The sequence below is a fragment of the Merops nubicus genome, unplaced genomic scaffold, assembly GCF_000691845.1.
Source record: "Merops nubicus isolate BGI_N331 unplaced genomic scaffold, ASM69184v1 scaffold3648, whole genome shotgun sequence".
In the NCBI taxonomy this organism is placed as follows: domain Eukaryota; kingdom Metazoa; phylum Chordata; class Aves; order Coraciiformes; family Meropidae; genus Merops; species Merops nubicus.
The window spans coordinates 1-20829 of NW_008623486.1; the positions used below are offsets into that span (position 1 = coordinate 1).

Sequence of the window (20829 nt, forward strand, 5' to 3'; positions counted from 1 at the left end):
AAAAGGGGAGACCGGTTTCTCTTTCTAGAGCCCGTAAAGGTGCTTGCGTTGCCTGGAAAGGGCGCGAAGTGCCGCTCTTTGGGTGCTCGTCTGGCTGCTGCAGCTCAGCTCCACCCCAGGAAGGTCTTGCCTTTATCTTCCTGACAGCTGGCTTACTTTAAAAAAAAAAAATCTGTATATTAAAAAAATTAAAAGTTTTCCAGAAGTAGGAGCTGTTGCTGTTAAGATCCAGTGTGTTCCTTAAAATACAGCACACAGTCTCTGCAGTTGTGATGAAAGTTCCCAAACTATGTTCAAAAATTCTCTCTCCCTTCAGTCAGCACTGAATTTCAATCCTTAGAAAGCAAGGATAGATTGATGGCACAAATTTTGTGTGGGTTTTTGTGTGTGTTTGTTGGTCCTCCCTCCATCCTCCCGTCCCCCCAACGTGATGAAACATGTCAGCTGGGCAAAAATTTCATACCCACTGTGTCACATAGTCCAACATTTAGTAAATGCTGTTTTGGGAGGTGTATTGACCATGCTGTTTTTCTGCTGTTTAAAGGGAGAACTTGTACTTACTCATTCTTGGTTTGGTTTTGCTTTCAGCATCCAGAATAGTGCTGTCATCAGAGACACGTGCGTTCGTTCCCCTTACAGAGGCATGTGATATCCCAAAAGTCCATGGACTTGTGATGAGGACCTACAATATTTGCTTTCAAAGGATAGAGTTTTTTTGGGTATGCTTTCTTTATGAATCAAAAGCGTGTTTTGCATGAAGCATCTTTTTGTCCCAAGTACTACATAGGAACCACCAAGTTAATAAGATCCAAGAAAATAAATATTTGAAGTGAAAATGCTCAAAGTAAGTGAGCAACTGCATGCAGTGATGAAAACACCTTGTATCAATAGCTGAATCTTGCACAGTCTTGTATGTTACTACATTATCCAAGCTGGTCAATTGACTAAAATGAGGTAGATAGCTGTTCTATTAGAAATACTCTTTGTTCTTTTTTGTTCTTTCTTGTTCATAATATACTGTAATTACTGTGCTGCTCTTTCAGGTGAATTCTGCTCTTAAAAAAGGAAAATCATACAGTATCCCAAGAACAGAGAGGAGCGTGTGTATTTGTGTAGTAGTTCTTTTCTGTAGAAGTAGTGGTGAATTTGTTAGTATTTTCAAGGGCGTGCCATTTGAATACAAAGTTCACAAGCTAGTACGTTCATACATGCCTATCAACTAGGAAAAAATCTTCAAACTGTTATTGTTGGAATATGTAATGGCCTGTGTTGCTTTGAGAAACAGAATCTAGGCTGGAATAGGTAGTTTGATAAATTTGTTAGAAGATAAAGTTTGGTTTGTGCTGGTCTTCTGTAGCCTTCCTTGGATTTCTGTAGAGGACATGGTGATTTAGATGTCTAGAATTCTTGCTTGGACATTGCTAGTAACTGAGCCTGTCATTACAAAATATTTTACAGGTGAAGGGGAAAAATTGTCAAATACAGCTTCTTTTCTGAAGTAATTGAATCTTTCTGCACTTTGTATATTTGTAATATTAATACATCTCACAAATACATTTCATTTCACTTTTTCTTTTTTTTTTTTTTTTTTTTTTTTAAGGGAAAGACAAAATGAACCCTTTCTCTTTTCTGGGTTTTGGACATTCTCATCTAGTTTACTTCTGGAATAGAAGTGTACCTTTCAACTCAACAAATGAGACGTACTGCTACAGCACTGCCCAGGGCAGCACAGTGCTCCAAGGAGTAACGTTTGGTGGAATCCCAACTGTCCTGCTGCTTGATGTGACCTTCTTTTTTGTAAGACCCGTTTCTATTTTTTCTTGTACTGAAAATACTCCTGGCCTTCTCAAAAATTAGATTGTTCAGAAATCTCTCATTTATCAGGTAGGGCTTTGTTTCTGAGAATCTTCAGAATAAAAAGCATGCTGAGGCCATCCTGGAAACATCAAAACACTCCTCAAGTGTGGATTAAGGTTCACATACATGTGGGATGACAGGGTCACTGTATGTTGGATGTGTAGATGCAGAGAGAGTGAAGTACTGTAGGGTCTGTGTGGGGTCATGGTGAGCTTTGTGCTCAAATTTCTGTGTTTTGTCTTAACTGCAAGAAGATTTTTTACTTGCTCTAGGTTTAAGTAATGGGTACCTTTTCAGGAAGGGAACACTGTTACCAACGTGATTGTTTTTTCAAAAGGAAATACAGTGTAGAAAATGTGTCATTTCACAAACATTTTAAAAATGAGATTTCATGTCAAGGAAATAATGTACTGGTCAGCTCAGTCCTGACAAAAGGAGGAGTAGGATTAGTTGCTGGTCTGGTGGCTCTGGGACAGGCCTGAGACTCTAATAAAACTTATGGTTATTTCTGTAAGTTTGGTGTAGGTGGTTTTAAGCCACCAGAAAATGAGCTGTAGATCTGCAAATTGGCCTGAGAAGTGAGGTCTGTGGTAGTAAAATGAGACTAAAGAGATGATGTAGTTCCTGAGTTCAGGAAAACTACTGCAGAGAAACTTAAAACTGCCTGTGTAAGGTCTGAGCTGGTACTTCTGTAGGAACGTGGAGGATGCTCCTCAAAGTTATGTAGCAACATGCTTTGCTGTTTACATGATATATGCAGCATGCTACTGTTTTCTGAGGATGTGCAGTATTTACTGCTCCGTGTGGTTGATGGCACAGCTTTTAATAACACTTAGTGTTTGGGGGGACTGTTTTTTTTTTTTTTAAAGCTATGCTTCAGTTTTAAGGTACTGAGTCTCTGCTTTTGAGTTCCTTGCTGTTTAACTCTCCCTTCAAACAGCATTAGAGTTGGATGCAGTGTAAAAAAACTCTCTTCTTCGAGTTCTGAGTACTGCAATTTATTAGCAGCTCCTGTATTCCTATTTTATGATACATTTACTACAGATCCATTTAGTAACTGTCAGTTGGTGGGTTTCTGAATATTTTTTTCTAGGCTGATTTCCTAAGGCAGTGAGGTTCATATATTGCATTGTCTCCCCACTTTTGTCTGGCAGTTCCTCCTAGTAACTGCAGAAATGTGTTAGGCAATTGCAGCCAAAGCTGTCAACGAATCCAGAGAACTTTCCTGCTTGCACGAATTTTAATGGCCAGGTGAATGAGGAACATCTAAATTAAAATTCCCTGATGGGAGGAAGGCTCTTAAAAGGAGGTTATGTTAATTGTGAAATGCGGAAATTAGCTGTGTAATCTTGACACATAGATAATCTTGACAGCTATCCTGGCTGGCTAGTTGGTATTTACATAAATCCAAATAAGTTACATCACTAGCACCACTTTCTAGCCAAACAGGTATAGGATGTAGGAGGGGCTAGAAGGTGCAGGTGCGTGCCCCATGTTCATAGAAAACAGGCCTTGTTACTTTTGCTTATTGCTTCATACAGAGCAACTTCCGTCTTTAAAAAAAAATACTAATGCTCAACTATTTTCTCAAGTACACTACAGCCTGTTTACATCACTGTTTTAAAATAAAATTGCAAATATTCCATCATAGTTCTGGTCATTAAGTAATGAATAATAGTAAAAGTCTGTTTATGAAAGATTTTACTTACTCTCAAGTACTACTTGCTACTTTTCCTGTTGCCAACCTTCATACCCTTGCAGCTCAGGAGAACTTTTGCATGTAGTTCTTTTCCTTTATGAAGTAGAGGAGGAAGGCAGATCTTCTGGTCCTGTGGTACCAAACAGGCTGGTTTGGAGCATGGCCACCACTGGGCTACTGAACATATGACAGTTGGTTTAGGAGCTAGGACAGCGTATTTTGACAGCTTCTATCCACCTAAGAATAATTATTATGAAGTGGAAAAATAAATACTCAAAAGATCTTTATTTTTCTAGGTTTTAATATTACTGTTTTCCATTATAAGAAAGAGATTCTGGGACTACGGTCGTGTTGCTCTGGTGTCAGAAGCTGAAAGGTAAAAAAGATACACAGTCAGACTGATTTTTTTTTGAAACCATTTGGGGAATGTGGAATAAGTACAGTAAATAGGGCTCATATTAAGTGCATTTGTATTAGTTAGATGTGTTTGTAAATGCACACACCTATTTGTTAAAAATGTCCTTGCACTCTTTTGTGTGAAATAGTGTCCTGCTCACAGAGTTCCTTTTTGCAGTATCAGAAGTAAAGTTGTGTGCTTGACATTGTCTTTAACTCCATTCTACAGTTGTGAGATAAGGAAGTGGAGGTAAAGAAAATAGGCTGCTTGTCTGCTAGCATGTCACTTACCTACACATTGATGTTTACAATGTGTTTCTGTGATAAAAGGATATTAACTATTTTGTTTATCTTGGCTCAAGCCCAGAGTCTTCACAGAGCTCCCTGTGTGGCCTATGCCCAAATATTTCTGAAGGGTTTAAAAATAAAAAAAGATTTTGTTTTGTTTGTTTGATGGTTTTGGGGTTTTGGTGGTTGTTCTTATTTGTATAGGATGTTGTCTTGGGATGTTTAAAAGATAGTTGTCTGTTATGAAATGAGTAAAATTCAACAGAGAGCCTCTGCCTGGTGTTAGTGGTGTATCTAAGCTGTGGTAAATGCACAACTGAGCAACAGGAAAGAAGTCAAAATGTGGTTTTAGGTGTAATTCATGTACAACTGTAAAAAGTAGATGGTGAAAAAAAAGATAGGCAATAGCTGAAACAGTTTTAATCCAGCTAGCTCAGGCAGCAGGACTGAAGATGTGCTGGTGTAGGCTTCCATGTGGGCTGAAGAGGCCAGCATGGGACAAATGGGTCCTTGAGCAGTTGGACACCTGGGAGCCTGAGTTATTGTCCCTGCTGGACTGTGACCTGGGCCAGCTAGGTCAAAATTGTCATAGATACACCTATGAATACACGCCATTTTAACATGTAGTAATTGTGGGCTGATCCTCATTGCAACATTTCTTTAGCAATAAATTCAAAACAAGTACTCTGCTAGTTTTGAGGGCTACAGAGTCTCTACATGCTTCTAGCCTTGTTAAGGGACTCGATTTTTGTGAGGGGGTGACCCTACAGGTAAGGGATTTAACTGTGTGGAGAAATTCATAGTAGTGGCTCAAAGAAAGAAGAAAGGTAAAAGAGGTGATGTCTTGTAATGAGGGATTATCTGAACAGGAAGCTGGCCTGCAAATCTGACCCTCGCTAGGATTCCAAACCTGTGTTGCATTCTATGATGTTGCTGCAGTTTTAATATCCCAATAAAATGTTGTTTTAATTCTAGCTCAGTTACGTGCTCTCATGTCAGGAGCTCACAGGTCCTCCCTTTTCAACATGAGACATAGCACAAGTTTCTATAAGCATGTGCTACAAGGTGAAACCCACAGCTTTCCAGTGGAAAAAATGGTTTTGTGCTACCTTCCTTAGTTGCTTCAGAATTGTTAATGGTAAAATAATTCTGTGGAATTCCATCATCTATTATTAAACATACTTAGAAGAATCATTTAATGTATTTTAGTGAATCAAGATACAACCGATTGTCAACATCTTCATCAGTACCTGAAGACCTTGAATATGATAGGGTAAGAACTGTAGAGTTTTGATTTTTGTTTGTTTGTTTGTTTGTTTGTTTGTGTTTTGTTTTGTTTTTTTTTATGTAAATTAATGGAATCTGTTGTAATTCAACGTTTTGCCTGGCCCAAGGAACCAGACATTAAGCTGGCAGACTATCAATATGCAAAAATCAGTAATGCATTGTTTTATCATGTTTTTATAGAACCATGCATAATCTCTCTGTTTCCTGGCAAGCTGTTGCCGTATCATAAACCAGCATCTTCGTGTCGTTTTTAAACTGGGAGAGGAACTATATGTTAGACTTTCAAAGGGGCAGAGAGGGGAGAAAAAGGATTAGTAAATAGTTTGTACTTAACAGTTCAAGAAGTTACATTATGTTCACATTGGAAATAACACCTCGTTGGTCTTTATAGTACATTATTTTCCTCACAAAACTGAGAAAACTTAATGGAAGTGTGAGCCTAGAAATAGTGCCATGTATTCTTAATATTAAAATTTAGTTGGAGTGGAAGGTAATTTTTTGGCCAAACTTTTAATAGATTCCCTCCATGGTCTCTCTGGGGTCTTTGAGTTAGTACATCTCTATCATTTTGTCTTGCAGCTTGAGAATAAACCATGTGAGAGTTGTCCAATGGTGGCAGCCTACAATTTAATGTTTTATGTATGGATCAACTTAATATCTAGCCTTGCAACTAAATTGTGTGAGCATGAAAAGCATACTAGTGTTTGATGAGGGTTGCTTGCCTATTTGTGTAGTTTTCTCTGTCTTTTTAAAAACCCTAAAACGTACAGTTTCATAGGAGGATTTGTAAACCTATATAAGAAGCCTTACTGTTCATGTAATCACAGCGTTGTTTCTAACTACCATTTAACTGATTAACTTGTACTAGACTCTCATGGAGCTTTTCCTTGAAATTTGAGAGTCTCTGGAAATGGTTTTGGAAAAATAATCACCTTTTCTGCTCTAAAACAATCCATTAAAAAAAATAAATTCCTGAGGAGCTTTAATCTTGAATTCTGTACACTGGGCTTTGGGCATGCTTGTATAAATTTAAGAAGCCCAAGCAATAAATGTGCAAGTAATAGAAAAAAAATTCGAATAACCCTTCAAAGGGTTTTGAAAGACAGACACAGGGAAGTGCTTTGTGAAAAGCATGTAGAGTATCAGGTATTTTTCTGTATGTTTCTAAATGATGATTTCAGAGCAACAGACTGCTAACTTTTTAGCTAAGAGGTTGGATTAATAGAATCACTTCTCTTGATTGTACAGATTAGAGACTACTTTTTTTTTTGTATGTTACCTCCTAAAAACTTCCTCCTTTATTTATAGGGATTTTGTTCTTGGATGGTAGCTGCTTTTCGAATGCAGTAAGTATATAAGAAAGTGAGCTGTGGGTTGCTTTGTTCTTAAATTAAAAAGGAGGTTGCATTAAAAAGATTTACTTTCTTTTTTCCCTTGAGTAGATAGATTTTAATACAAACACTGATACAGGTGCCTCTGGTGGAGTGTAAAAAGAATATGAGAACAAAGTGAGCTTATGGGAATAATTCTGCAGGACACAGTCATTCTTCTGCTGGCAGCCCAGGGGCTTCCCAATCTTGGGACAGTGTGTGACCCTAAGTGAATTTGTGGCATTTATGTGATTCTGAGCTAATAACCAGGCTCCAGGCTTTTACTCTTCAAAAGAGTACTGTGTGGGTGTTCTCCCTGTTTGAAGCCAGTAGGGCCCTGGGCAGGAAGTAGGGTTTCCCTGCAAGAATTTCTGTGGAGAACTTGTGGATTAGTTGGGGCTGGAATTGACAAACTAGGAAAAGCCTGTGCCACTGTTTCCCAGAAACTGAGCATTAGACATGTGGTATTCATACTTTGTATCTCTTGGGGCTTAGTAAATCATGATTTTAAAACACCAATTTCTAGCTCAGGTAGGTTTGAAGCAGAAGAGGGGTGGGGACTGAGCCTGTTGTGCTCCATTTTTGCTGGTTCAGTTCCTTCCTTTTCCAAGAACTCCTATTTTAATGATCTGTCCTGCTGACAATAGATGGATGATGAGCATTTATTCAAGGCTTATTAATGTCTTCTCTTAATTGAGTGTCATAAGAGTAAGATGATTCTGTTGTAATTTTCCTCATGGGGAGCCTTTGTGGAGATGAGTGAGCAGTTTCACAGTGTGATCTGAACACCTTGTGCCTTTCATAAAGCAGGAGGTCACAGCAAATGGCTTTGTCCTCTTCTATGCTGGTAAAAAAGAATTTAGATTCATATTTGCTTTTCAGGTTACTTGTTTTCATCTTAAATTCATTCATGTTAATTTTTGTATGGCGGTACTGCGCAAGAAAAAGACACTTTTGGAACTCAAATTCATGCATGAAAGAACACAACCATGTTGAAGACCAGTAGGGACTGATGGAGGTGTCAGTGGGTAGACTGAAAAATAAGTGTATGTTCAAAAACAAGCCCCAAAACTCCAAAGATGCTGCGTAGCCTGACCATGTGCTTTTCTGTCCGTGGTGCAGTGATGACGAGATTCACGAGAGATGTGGTGAAGATGCCATACATTACCTCGCCTTCCAGCGTCACATCATCTGTCTGTTGATTGCTGTCAGCATTTTGTCCGTGTGCGTCATACTGCCTGTCAATCTGTCAGGTGATCTGCTTGGTAAGGATTTCTTTCGTATGCTGAGAATTTTGTAAAATGGTAAAAGCTTTTAGGATTTTAAAAAAATTATTATTTAGGTAAACTTTGTAAGTTTTCTTTTGTTTTCCTCTCAGTCTGATGTGTGTGTCATTTTATGTGACATTTGTGTGAGAGAAAGTTCTTTAAGTGTCTGGCAAGAACTCTGGTCAGAAACAAAATGGGATACCACGTGCAGATATAGATGGCTAGACCCAGAAGGCTCAAGGCAGGATTAACTTTACCTATGCCCTCTTAACTGGTGTTTATCTGGGCACTCCTTATGATTTTTATTGGTGGTGATTGCCAGTGGAAACTGGCTTTGCAGCTGAGAAATCTTTTTCTAGTGTCCAGATTTAATCTCTTCTGCCACAATTTAAGATCATTATTCTTTGACCTGTCACTGGGGAGAACAGGTTATTATTTTCCTCTTTGCAATATCATTTTAACTTTGTGAGGATTACCAGTTCATTTCTGCTTTTTCTTCTTTTTGATAAACCAGACCAATTAATTCAGTCATTAATGAGAAATGTTTTCCATTTGGCTGATCGTCAGCCATGTTCTGAACTTTTTTAGTATCTATCTAGACTGTCGCCCGTTGTTCACTTCTGTCTTGGTTTGGCCCAAAAGGGGACAAATCTTCTCGATGAGACTGTCAGTGCTGACTAGATAAAGAATTGTTTCGTCTTTCTTGCAGTCTAGTCCTGCTTATGTTAGCCAGTGTGACACCTACCTCTTTGCCATACTAACTCGCGCTCGACGCAGGCAATAACCGTGTCCTCTAGTCTAACCTTTAGTATTGTTTCTTTGTGGAACTGCCATCTCTGACTTCCCCTTAATGACCTCTTTCTTAGCAGTTCTTATGTTGATATGAATACCTGCTTTCTTAAAGACCATTGCTGTACGTTTTTTTGTCTTTGCATTTCTTTTCTTTTTTTCTTCCTTCAGAGGACCATTCATCACTTCGCAGTCGCTTATCCTTCCGTGCTCTGTGTCCTCAGCCAACATCCCTAGTTTTACAGAATCAAATCTAAAACAACTGGTGCCCTAGTTGCTGTCTTCACCTCCTTTGTGAAGAGAGAGATGCTGGTGATTTCAGAGAACTTATCAAACATAGTTCCCTTTTCTGGTCTAGTTAATACCTGTGTATTTATACCAAAATGGAGTTTTTAAGAAAACACTTGACAGTCTAGAGAAACAATGTCATGTAGACTTTCTTATTTTTGACCTTAGTAAGGTTATCAGTGCTGTTTTGTGAACACTGAATTAATGCAGTTTAAAAAAACAGAGATAAGAAATGAGTGAAAATGGAATAAAAATGTGAATGAAGTATGTTCAAATCCCTAAACAATGTTGTTGATGGACATGAAGGAGACTGGAGAGAGAAAGAGAACTGCAAAAATCTAGTATTCAGATTTTTAAAATAATCTGTCCTCTTCGTGGGTTGAATGTGGTATAATCCTGGTTTGTTTTTTTTTTTTCCCAACTTTAAAATGCAATGCAGTGTAAACCAGCACTGATAATGATTCTAAATCTTTTTAACAATGAAGATGCTGAGCATTAAAAAGAAGTATATCAACATTAAAAAAAAAAAAAAATAGAATAAAAGCTGACTTTCTGATAGTTTGCATGTGAATGTTGCACCAATTAATTATGCTGCTTGGTTTTGTTCTTCTTAGATAAAGATCCTTATAGTTTTGGAAGAACCACTATAGTAAACTTACAAGTTGGGTAAGTAAATCTTGCACAGTACTTTTCTGCTTATGTCTGTTTCCTGCCATAGTCTCTAAACATGTGAATTGATACTTGCAGGGTGGCTCATGGGGTAGGAATTACTTATTCATGCTTTATCAGCTGAAATTGGGATACATTCTGCTTCAGGCTATGCAGTTACAGTGCTGATAAGAAATCTGGAGATTTGGCTTCTACTCTCAGCTTTTACTTCTTACACCACATGTTTCTTTTGGCTAATGACTCCACATCTAGTGAGATTATTTTAGAAATTTCCTCATTAAAAGAAACCATATTTCAGAAGGAAAATAAAACTGACAGCTTTGCCAGAACTTGTAACTCAGATGATTAAAATTTTCTTATGTAAGATTTGTGTGTATCTCTTCCATCTAAGGTCATTATTAAATTTACTTCTATGTGGTTTGAAAATAGTCTGTAAAATAGCTGAGATACAAAGCTGTACAATTTTTCTGATCAGTCCACATCCATCCGTGCTACTATGTCCAGTAGAGTTTCTGCCAATGCACTATTTTTTATTCATAACAGTGTTATGAATCCTACTACCTAGTGGGGATTTCTTATTTGATTGGATTTTTTATCTGTAAAATAAGTTCCTGTATTTTAGGTTAATTGTAAATATTAATGTTTTTCACAAAACTGAAGAGCTGTTCACAGAACAGAAATTCTGTAAGCTTTGTGGAAGGAACTATCAGGGAAACAGAATTTACTCCCTGTGTTAGGCTGTTTTCAATTTGAGTAAGGGTTGTGTTGAAGGAGAGTTCAGTTATGCACTGAGCACAGTAACTGATAACACCAATAAAAACCACTTTTGCAGATAGGGTGGTGTGTGTTATGGTCATCTGCATGAGAAGGCACAAGCCAAATACTGCCTAAAAATGTCCATGTCGCAGAATAATCTGTTTTCTTTGTAGGTCTGTTAGCCATAGAGTTTTCTGATAACCAAGCAACCCTAATCACAGAATCCTTTAGGTTGGAAGAGACCTTTAAGATCATCAAGTCCAACCAATGACTAATGACTTTCTAAGGCATCTGCATAGGCATGACAGTAACAACCTTCGCATCTTGCTTTGTGTTCAGTGAGAGGTTCTGATCTGCTTAGCATTTTCATAGCTACCTGTATCAGTTGGACAGCCTGTTCCTCCTGCTTCTCATGTTCATAATGTTTTGTCCAACAGTAATAATCTTCTTTGGCTGCACACGGTTTTTGCTGTCATTTACCTGATTCTGACTGTTGTCTTCATGAGACATCACATGAAGTATGTCACATATAAAGAAGAAAACATAGTAAGTTTCTGTGCTCTGGTGAAAAAAATGAAACCATTCAGCATGTTTGCAAGTGGATAATGCTAAAAAGGAAATTGCTAATATGCCTCCTGCTTGTTAGAGTGTGATGTAAGTGTGAAGTAATTCACTGAAAGCAAAGCTCTTCTGAGTGAATTGTGAAAATGGATGGAGGGAAGGGTGTGGGGAGGGATGTGTGAAATTTTGGTGTAACCTATTACAAACGTAGAAGGTGAACATGGTGCTGTCTTGAAAAGATGCAGCTCCCATCAAAATCTCCTAGCATTTTTCCCCCTCTACAACACAGCTACTTCTGCTGTGTCTCTGCCTTCCTCCTCTTCTTATCTTTTGTGATGTGGTTTCCCAAAATTGCAGTCACATTTTCTCCTGCAGGTTAAATGCACATTGTTTATAACTGGTCTTCCCAAAAATGCAAAAGAAGAGGCAATACAAGGCCATTTCACGTAAGTTCCGTGCCTGATTAGTATCAGTAGGAATGAGACATTTAAAATTGTCCTAGTAATTTTACCTGCCCAAGCAGAAATGCTTTTTGACTTTTGCACTGTTTAAAATTCCTGTTATAGTATCCCTTTTCTAAAAGTATATCCTGTTCCTCAGACAGAATTCAGAAAAGCCTGTGTTTCAATAAATTAGCTAGCTGATCTTAAAAATGGAATCTAAGAAAGTGGCTGTTGTGCACCCATGTGGCCTTTACTTGGAAGTAATGCTGCACACCTCATACTAAAATAACTTTCAGCAACTGGAAATCTCCACTCTGTGATCTGTCATTCAGAAATGAAATGAGTGATTGAGATGTCAGTTAGATATTGCTGGTGCTCTTCATTGTACTTGCTGTTCTCATCTGCTGCTTCCCCTCCAGTGCTGCCTACCCAACCTGCACTGTGCTGGAGGTCCAGCTGTGTTATGACGTAGCCAAGCTTATTCATCTCTTCAAAAAAAGGTACTTGCTTTTGTAATCTTCCTGAGTTTAGCATAATTTTATGAATGCTCTGCCAGTCCTTAATCAACATATACCAGTAGCGCTAAGCTTGCGCATACTGGAAGTGAATTCTACTCTTAAAGTTTTGGTGTTGACTTGAGATCAACTCAGCTGTGTTTTAAGGGGAGTTGTGGGGTTCAGCCCATTTCTCGTAGGTGTAATATGTTGTGTGTTGCTTAAGATAAGCTTTGAGTTGTTGATTATTTATGCCTGTATGTATTTATTTAGTTATTGTCAGGCAGTGCAAGGTGAAAAGCTCAACTATTGAATTAATAACTCTGGGACCAATGCTGCTTTGGCTGGAGGTCCTGGTCACGGGAGAAAAAAGTGTTAGCTTCTGGGCTATACATTGGGTTTTGTCCTGGAACCTCACTACAAGTGAAGGCGTTATAATGCTATTACAGACTTGAAAATAAAGTACACTAAGTAGACAAAATATATTAGTATCTTTGACTGATTAATTTGTTATCAATCCTTGATGTAACTTTTTCTCTTGGGGTTTATGTTCTTCTTAAGCTTGATGTTGTTACCATTTTCTTGTGATACATTATAAATGTGTTTTTCTGTACAGAAAACAGGCAGAGAAAAGCTTGACTTACTATGAACACCTGCATCAGAAGTATGGCACACGGGTCCAGATCAACCCTAAGCCATGTGGTCAGTTCTGCTGTTGTGAAGTGAGAGGATGTGAAAGGGTGAGAGTTGGTTTGTGTTCATTTTTAATTATGGCAAGGTTCATTGTTGGAAGAGTAGAGAATGGTTTTTGGGTGACATCTTGCTGAGCTTCAGAAAATTCCTTATTCCTTTATTGCAGCTAGCTTATCCTTCATGTTCTTGCACTGTACAGAAAAGGAATTCCCCAAAATGTTTGAAATGTAATCTTAGTGCAAAAATTGAAGTACAGGGAAAGCTTCCTCTTTGTTTGTCTTTGCATTGTGATGTGATTTGTAATATGGGGAAGCAGCAGGAGAAGAGTGACTATGGTTTGTGTAAGCTGTATTGTAATGAAGGTATTAGCCAGCTGGCACTTGGATGTAACAGTCCTCAATTTCCAACAGGAAGATGCTGTAGATTATTATACCAAAGTTAGAAATGAACTGATGGAAGAATATTCACAAGAGGAACGAGCTGTTTATAATAACCCACTGGGAATGGCTTTTGTAACATTTCAAGAGAAATCCATGGCAACCTAGTAAGTTTGGTCTGCTGTCTTGTTTGTTCTCTTCTAACTGTGATAGTACAACTGAGCTCCTGTTTCTGTTGCTTGTTTGCTTATGTTGCTTCTTCTTCCCTTCTGCTTCTAAACCGTCCTGTGGATTTGATCTGCTTTGCTTTCTGGTAAGTTTTCCTGTAAGTGTGCATTAAGCTTCTGTGTTTTGAGTGAAGAAAAAAAGCTAAGGGACTAAATGGTTCTTGACATCTATTGGGATAAGGAGCCTTTCCCTTCTGTGTGGGATTCAGTCTATCAGTGTAGGTTAATAGTAGGCCACACTAATTTGCTCTTGTGTAACAGTTACTGAATTATCCATTTTTTACTATGAAAATGGTTCATTTACCAAACTGTCACAGTGGGAGCAAATGACACTGCTCATTAGTTATCTCAGCCAAGTAGAGTCAGTGACTGACCTGGTCGTAAGTGATAGATTGTAGATCATGGAATGGTTTGGGGTGGAAGGAACCTTAAAGATCATCTAGTTCTAACTCCCCTGCAATGAGTAGAGGCACCCTCTACTAGACCACTTTGCTCAAAGCCCCATCCAGCCTTGCCTTGAACAATTCCAGGGATGGGGCATCCACAACCTCTCTGGGCAGCCTGTTCCAGTGCCTCACCACCCTCATGATGAAGAACTTCTTACTTACATCTAATGTAAATCTACACTCCTTCATTTTAAAGCCATTGTCCCTGTCCGATCACTACATGCCCTTGTAAAAAGTCTCTCTCCAGCTTTCTTGTAGGCCCCTTTAGGTACTGGAAGGCTGCTGTAAGGTCTCCCCAGAGCCTTCCCTTCTCGAGGCTGAACAAGTCTGCACCCTTCAAGTCTTGTTAGAGATACAGGCTTTCAGGCTTTTTTTCAAGGAAGTCCAGTGCACAGAATTCCTTGCAAGAAATTGAGATGCTGGAGAAAGTTTTGCTTGCTGCTTTTTAACTGAGTAATGATTATGTGGTTAAATCTGTCCCGCTCATAAATTTGTAATGGTACACACCATATTTAGAGAATCGAGAGCATGAAATAACATTTCAAGATGTGAAGCTGAAAGAAATAAGGACTGAAGTTACTTTTCTAGTTGCTGATGTATCCTATACAATTTTGATAGGTTAGTCTTGGACATGTGTTCTGAATTGCACTGCAGGCATCTCCGAGTTGAATCATCAAGAACTGAAAAGATTTTTAGATTGTTTAGTTTGGATTTCATGCAGTGGACTCCATTCAGTGGAAAATTAGATTAGAGTACATGTGAAGCTGAGGCTACCATCCAATTAGAAAGTTCTTCAGTGCCCTTAATAGGCTCTGCTCCACAGAGCCCTGAACTAGGGTGGGAGACGCAGGAAACCAGGACTGAGGTTCCTGGAGTCAGATGGTTATAGAAGCTTGATTAATGATTGTGCTTGGTGGTGTGCCTGGTAGTGCTAAAGCTTGCTCTTTATGTATTTTTAAAAATAAACTGTTAAAATGTAATTAACTTTTTAAAATACTTGCAAGATGCTGGCAATTTGACATCACTACTTGGATGCTGGTAAGACAAAGATCAGGGGCTTGGGGGTTATTTTTGTTTGGTGCTTGTGTGTGTGGTTCTGTTTTCTTTGTTAAAAGCACAACTGAGTAATGAGCATGTTCAGGAATTTCAGAGCCTACCCTTTCAAATATAATAGATACTATTTCCATGCTAGTGTGATAGAGCTTCCTTGGAGTGAAATTTTTGTTTCAAGTAAGCATACACACAGTTGTGCAGTCTCTGAATATATGCCTAGCACTTCCCTTGCTGTTTTGAGAAATCTTTGAAAGCATTTATTCTAGGAATGTTTAAATGTTTAGATACATTGTTTGTCAGTCAGATCACAACATTATAAGATAAAATTTAGTATTATGATTATTTTAGGAGTAGGTGAAAGAGGGAGATATTTTGAATTGTGAGAATAACAGCATGATAAAAAATTATCTGAGAATTGCCACTGAAGGCAAAATTGGCTTGTTTTGATACTGGTGTGATGAAAGGAGAGTGCCGACTAATCCTTCAGTCTGCTTTGATTTGAAAACAGGTATAATCACCTAAAGAGGTGTTTGGGGAACTGGCTGTCTTTATTTTTGCCAGTGCTCTCAGGCTTTGAAATTTTTTTTTTATTATTTTTTTTTATTTTTAATATGAGTCACTACTACTGTTTGTGATAGTAGAAGCACTGAACACTTGAAACCAAGACTGTTTTTTTTTTTCAGCTTTGTCAGGTCTCAAAGACCTGGGGCAGTAACTGTTTATATGATGGTCATTACGTGCATAATCTAATGTTACTTTGTTGTCCAAGTACTATCTTGATCTCTGGCTATTAAAAGCAAAAAACCCCCACCTTTTATCACTATTCCCAGTCTTTCTCATTACATAAGTAACATTGTCAGATATAAAAATTTGGGGAAAACCCTCCTCTTCTTTTTCTTCCTTGCAGTATCCTCAAGGACTTCAATGCCTGCAAATGCCAGAGTATTAAGTGTAAGGGAGAGCCCCAGCCCTCGTCCTACAGCAGGGAGCTCTGTGTGGCCAACTGGGAGGTGGCATATGCTCCTTATCCTGAGAATATTTGTTGGTAAGATTCCTGCCTTACACCCATTGATTTATGATGATGTGGATTTAGAATGGGGACAGGAGAAGGGGGCTGAGTGCATTTTTTGACCCTAAACTAAGAATTTATGTAGCATTTGGATGTGGCTGATTTGCATCTTTATTTCCATTACTGGTGTTCTGTGGTGACCTTGGGGAGGCCTCTCAGAAGCGGACTGGAGTTTTGCCACTCCAAAGTTTCGGTACCTGCAGTTCCTGTTAACTAAAAAAAAAAAAAAAAAATTACCCCCCCCATCTTATTAATGTCTGCATGTCAGTGTTTCCATTTTTTGAGTTAATGTAGAAGAGGAGGCTGAGGGGAGACCACCTTGCTCCCCACAACTCCCTGACAGGAGGTTGTAGTGAGGTGGGGATTGGTGTCCCAAGGAACAAGCGATAGGACAAGAGGAAATGGGCTGAAGTTGCACCAGAGGAGGTTTCAGTTGGATATTAGGAAGAATTTCTTTCCTGCAAGAGTGATGAGACATTGGACCAGGCTGCCCAGGGGGGTGGTGGAGTCACCATCCCTGGAGGGGTTCAAATTTATTTATTTATTTATTTATTTTTTTTCAAATCACGGTTTCTTGGTAGATTCTGTCACTGATGTGTGTTCTCCTTGTGGAAATTCTGTGTCTTCTTCTATCTGTCTCTTCTGTTCTAACTTTGTTTTAGTGCTTCAGTATTATTATTAGTGGAAGCATTCATCCTAAACCTTAACTATGTTAGACATTGTGTTTGTTTTATGAAAGACTAAATAAGTTCTGCAACAGTTTAAGTTGCAATTCAAGAAAGGTTGCACAGTTTTCTTTATTTCTAACAGCAAGTGGAACCTCTGTAGTACTTAGGACTATGAAATCTCAATTTAGAAAAAGTGCCAGCTGTTACTTGACATTGTGTGTGTGTGTGTGTGTGTATATATATGCTTTTTTAACTGCAAATGGTTACTGATTGGTTTTATATACTTTTTTTTTCCAGGAAAAATCTTTCAGTGGGTGGACTGAAATGGTGGTTTAGATGGGCTTGCATTAATTTGCTTCTTTTTATTGTGCTGTTTTTTCTTACTACTCCTTCCATAATCATCTCAACCATGGACAAGTTCAATGTCACTAAACCTATTCACTACCTTAATGTGAGTATCACCATACATTTGGATACAACTGTGTAGCAGATCAAAATATAAACTGATAGATGTATAGTAAGACAGTAGTAACTCAGTGAGACAGTGTCCATAAACTAAATCTAGGTGAAAAACTCAGGGTTGTTTTACATAACTGCTGATTAAAAAGCATACATCCAAAATCAGGTCTTTAGTCCTTTTTCCTCTTCTGTTCTTTGATAGTAGGCTGAAGTAATTTCATCTGAAACCTTTTACTACATATAATAAGACATTCATAATAATAAAAATTTGCATTTCAAATTGACATAATTCTAAATTTTGTAATCAAAAACCTTTGCCAAAATGGAATTTCAAGTTGGACTTTAATTTTTGTGGTGAGAAGGGGGAGTTCAGATTTTTAAACTCTGAAGTAAAATGCCATAGTTTTATTTTGCTTACTGGATTGAAAACAGGTTGGCATATGTGCCTGGTCCTAGTTTGACTGCAGCTGAAGTCTCTTGCAAACTATTAATTTTAAATATTGCCTCAAGCTAGTGTAAACTACATGAAAACTGCTTGTGAGACTTCACTTTCATGGAATTTAATTTCCAATTCTGCTCTTGTTTTTTGTCTTGCACACCAGTGCTGATCACTCACTCCTTTTAAGACTGTATCTGAATATAATCTCCACCTGCTGTAATTTAAAAAAAGCAAAGCATTGCAGCTTCTGTTTTACCACAGCTGCATTGAAATTATTTTAGTGCTTACTCTTATTTACTTTTTTTCTCCTCCTACTAGAATCCCATCGTCAGTCAGTTTTTCCCAACGCTCTTACTCTGGTCCTTCTCAGCTTTGCTCCCAACAATTGTCTATTACTCAACTTTGCTGGAGTCCCACTGGACAAAGTAAGCAAGATTTTCCTCTGGTTTGGCCTTATCAGCTGAATAAAATAAATGGAGAAAGTACTTACCTTTCATGGAGCTCTTAAATCCACAGACCTCTTGTAGCAGGGAGTGTCACGTTCTCATCTCTTTCTAACATGATAACCAGTGCTTTGGGGTTTAAGTAATTTGTAATCAACACAGCAAGTGCAATCTCACCCTGCATCTCTGTGTTTAATCAGAAAAAATACATAAGCAGGCTCAGGGGGTGTAGCTTCAACAGGAGCATGGGAAGTGCCCCTGATCTCATAACTAGCTCAGTCTCTGGGAAGATAGGAGCTGGGACTTTGGTTCCCCTTCAGGCTGAGAACAATAGAACCCCAGAAGGTGCCCTAACTGCTGGCATGCTCTTTAAAAAAAAAAGGGCATTCATATTTTTGTTGGTTTTGTATTCTAAGGTAAAATTTTTTTGACTTTTTAATTTTTTGGACCATTCCCTTATAAGTGATCATGTCCACTTATAAATCTACTGTTTATTCTTCAAAGCTGTATGCTTTTCATAATTGCACTGGGCACATGAACTTGAATCAGCTGAAGTACTTTAAAGTCACTAGTGATCACAGATCTGATTTCAAGCCTTGCTATAGTTATACTGATATGTCCCACAGTGCCCAAGGGCTACATGATCCTATAATAAAACCTCTGTGGCTTTAATGCCCTATCAGATACCACCTTTAACAGCCTGAATTGTTTATAGCAGTCACTGCGCTTTTCTGGCAACAGTGTGTCACTAGATAGATGTTCCTGCTACTGTAGCAGGGGTATAGCATTAGTAGAGTCATGTTCTTCCCAAAGACTTGACACTTGGCAAGAAGAGTCAAGTAGCCTGTCCGAGTGTCTGGTTTCTTGGCAGTGGTGCCCTTTATGGACTGCCTGATGCCTCTTGGCAGAAAGCTTGAAGAGCTGTTTGTTTACAAGCTGTTGTGAGATGTGAGTATCACTGGATGAGAGACCAGCTGTGATTGTCACACATCCCCTTGCTGGTGGTGCATACCTGTAGTGATGCTAATCCAGAGTCTGGATTAATGTTCAGAAACCTTTTCTGTGCCCAAGAAGGTACTGAGAGCCTGCTTGGCTCAAATTAGTGAATGTCTCAAAGTGTTTATTTTGTGAGTGTCTTGTAGCAATATGATATGGTAGGGGAGGCTGGAAGTGTGTTGGGTGCTGACCTTTTCTGGGCAAGGTCCTTCATGCATGGAAGTCTTTCATATGAGTTTCTTACTTGGTAACTTTTTATCTTGGTAGATCTGCAGAGAACAGAATAATGATGCATAAAGTCTACATATTTTTGATCTTCATGGTATTGATTCTGCCCTCCCTTGGTCTGACCAGGTAAAGACTAATTACTCATTGCTTCTAATGAAGCAATGTTTGAGTATTTTTATCATATGAGATGACTGACTTCTGGTTGCTAGTTGAGGTGTGGCTGATGTACCCCTACTCCCTCCACTGTGTAAGATTCTGTTGCCATTGCACATTAGATTTCAATATTCATCTTTCATCTGAGGACCTCATAGCCCTGAAAATTTCCGAAGACTGACTTTTCTTTTAGCAAAGAAATTTAAGACTCTGTAAGATCAATGACTGATTGGAAGTTGCCCATGCTCCCTATCATAGCTGAGGACCCAGTTTCCTGACTACTTACACTTGAGTTACAGATGTCCTTTTATTTCCATCTTTACCATATTTGACTGCTTTCCTGGCTAGCTGGGTAACATGTATTTGTCCTGTCTATACAGGAACTGCTAAAACTGAATTATTAAAACTTTAGCATGGATTAGACATTCGTTTGTTTTTTTTTTTATCTGTTTCAGTCACTGTGATAAAGCTAAAGCACTGTTCAGGATTGATCGATTGAATTCTCTCTGTCTACTGTCCTGATCTGAAGTACTTAAAGAGGAGTAATTTTACATGGTACTAAGCTGTTGGAGACTGAATTACATTAACCATCTTTCTTTCAGCCTTGACTTTTTCTTCCGTTGGCTGTTTGACAGAGAATCGTCTGACTCTGCAGTTAGGCTGGAGTAAGTATTAGCAACTCTCTGCTAAAAGAATACTTAGGAATAACTTTTTTTTTTTTTTATTGTTGACTGACCTTGGTTAGTGTTTATTAAAATTTGCTTGGGGATGGGACCCTGTGGGATGGTGTTGAGCTTCTGAATACAAGTGGTTTTGCTGTGAAGAAATCCATACTTTTTTCCTTCTATCTAATATATGCAAGCGCTCAATAAAGAAACAGTTATTTTCCTAAAACTTTAAAAATTTTGCAGGTGATGAGAAGGGAGAGGATGATATGATTCAGGCGAGAGGGAACCAGAAAATATACTGAGGATTTTTGCATGTCATGGACAGGGGATCTTCTCAATGACTACAGTGAGGCCAAATAGCTACAGCCATTCTCTTTCTGAAATCCATTGACTCTTGATTTTAAGAAAAATGAACATTTTTGCACCAACATTACAAATTTGCAGATATTGGTTATTATAAGCTCTTGTGACTGTGGCTGGAGGGGGAAAGTAGAATGCAATGATTGGGACATAGGTAGTTTTCCAAATGCTGTTTCAAAATTGGTAACAAGATGACAGTTTAGGAGTTATTAAGCCAGGCGAGAGAATTACTTTATTACAGGCTTATCTCATGTCTCAGGCTGCTGTTGCAGACATCAAATGATGCTCTTGTCTGCTGTCAGCCACCCATCAGACTGTTGCATCTTTCTGTGGACAGTTTATTCCCCACCCAAACTGCAGCTCTGCCAGTCTCTGGCAGCATACC

The 20829-nt window shown here is 38.5% G+C and overlaps 1 protein-coding gene across 1 annotated transcript in view; it reads left to right on the plus strand.

Moving 5' to 3' along the window:
• The first annotated feature begins 1605 nt into the window (after positions 1-1605).
• The window catches only part of TMEM63A (transmembrane protein 63A), a 27430-nt gene continuing 8206 nt past the window's right edge, over positions 1606-20829 (plus strand). Inside the window, exons 1-16 of the mRNA XM_008945063.1 lie at positions 1606-1797; positions 3853-3932; positions 5450-5513; positions 6836-6873; positions 8020-8162; positions 9857-9908; positions 11105-11213; positions 11604-11674; positions 12091-12171; positions 12782-12905; positions 13269-13402; positions 15869-16006; positions 16996-17149; positions 17915-18021; positions 19303-19389; positions 20019-20081. Of these exons, the coding sequence (XP_008943311.1) occupies positions 1612-1797; positions 3853-3932; positions 5450-5513; positions 6836-6873; positions 8020-8162; positions 9857-9908; positions 11105-11213; positions 11604-11674; positions 12091-12171; positions 12782-12905; positions 13269-13402; positions 15869-16006; positions 16996-17149; positions 17915-18021; positions 19303-19389; positions 20019-20081 (1631 nt within the window). The 5' untranslated portion in view covers positions 1606-1611. The remainder of the gene's footprint in view (positions 1798-3852; positions 3933-5449; positions 5514-6835; positions 6874-8019; positions 8163-9856; positions 9909-11104; positions 11214-11603; positions 11675-12090; positions 12172-12781; positions 12906-13268; positions 13403-15868; positions 16007-16995; positions 17150-17914; positions 18022-19302; positions 19390-20018; positions 20082-20829) is intronic.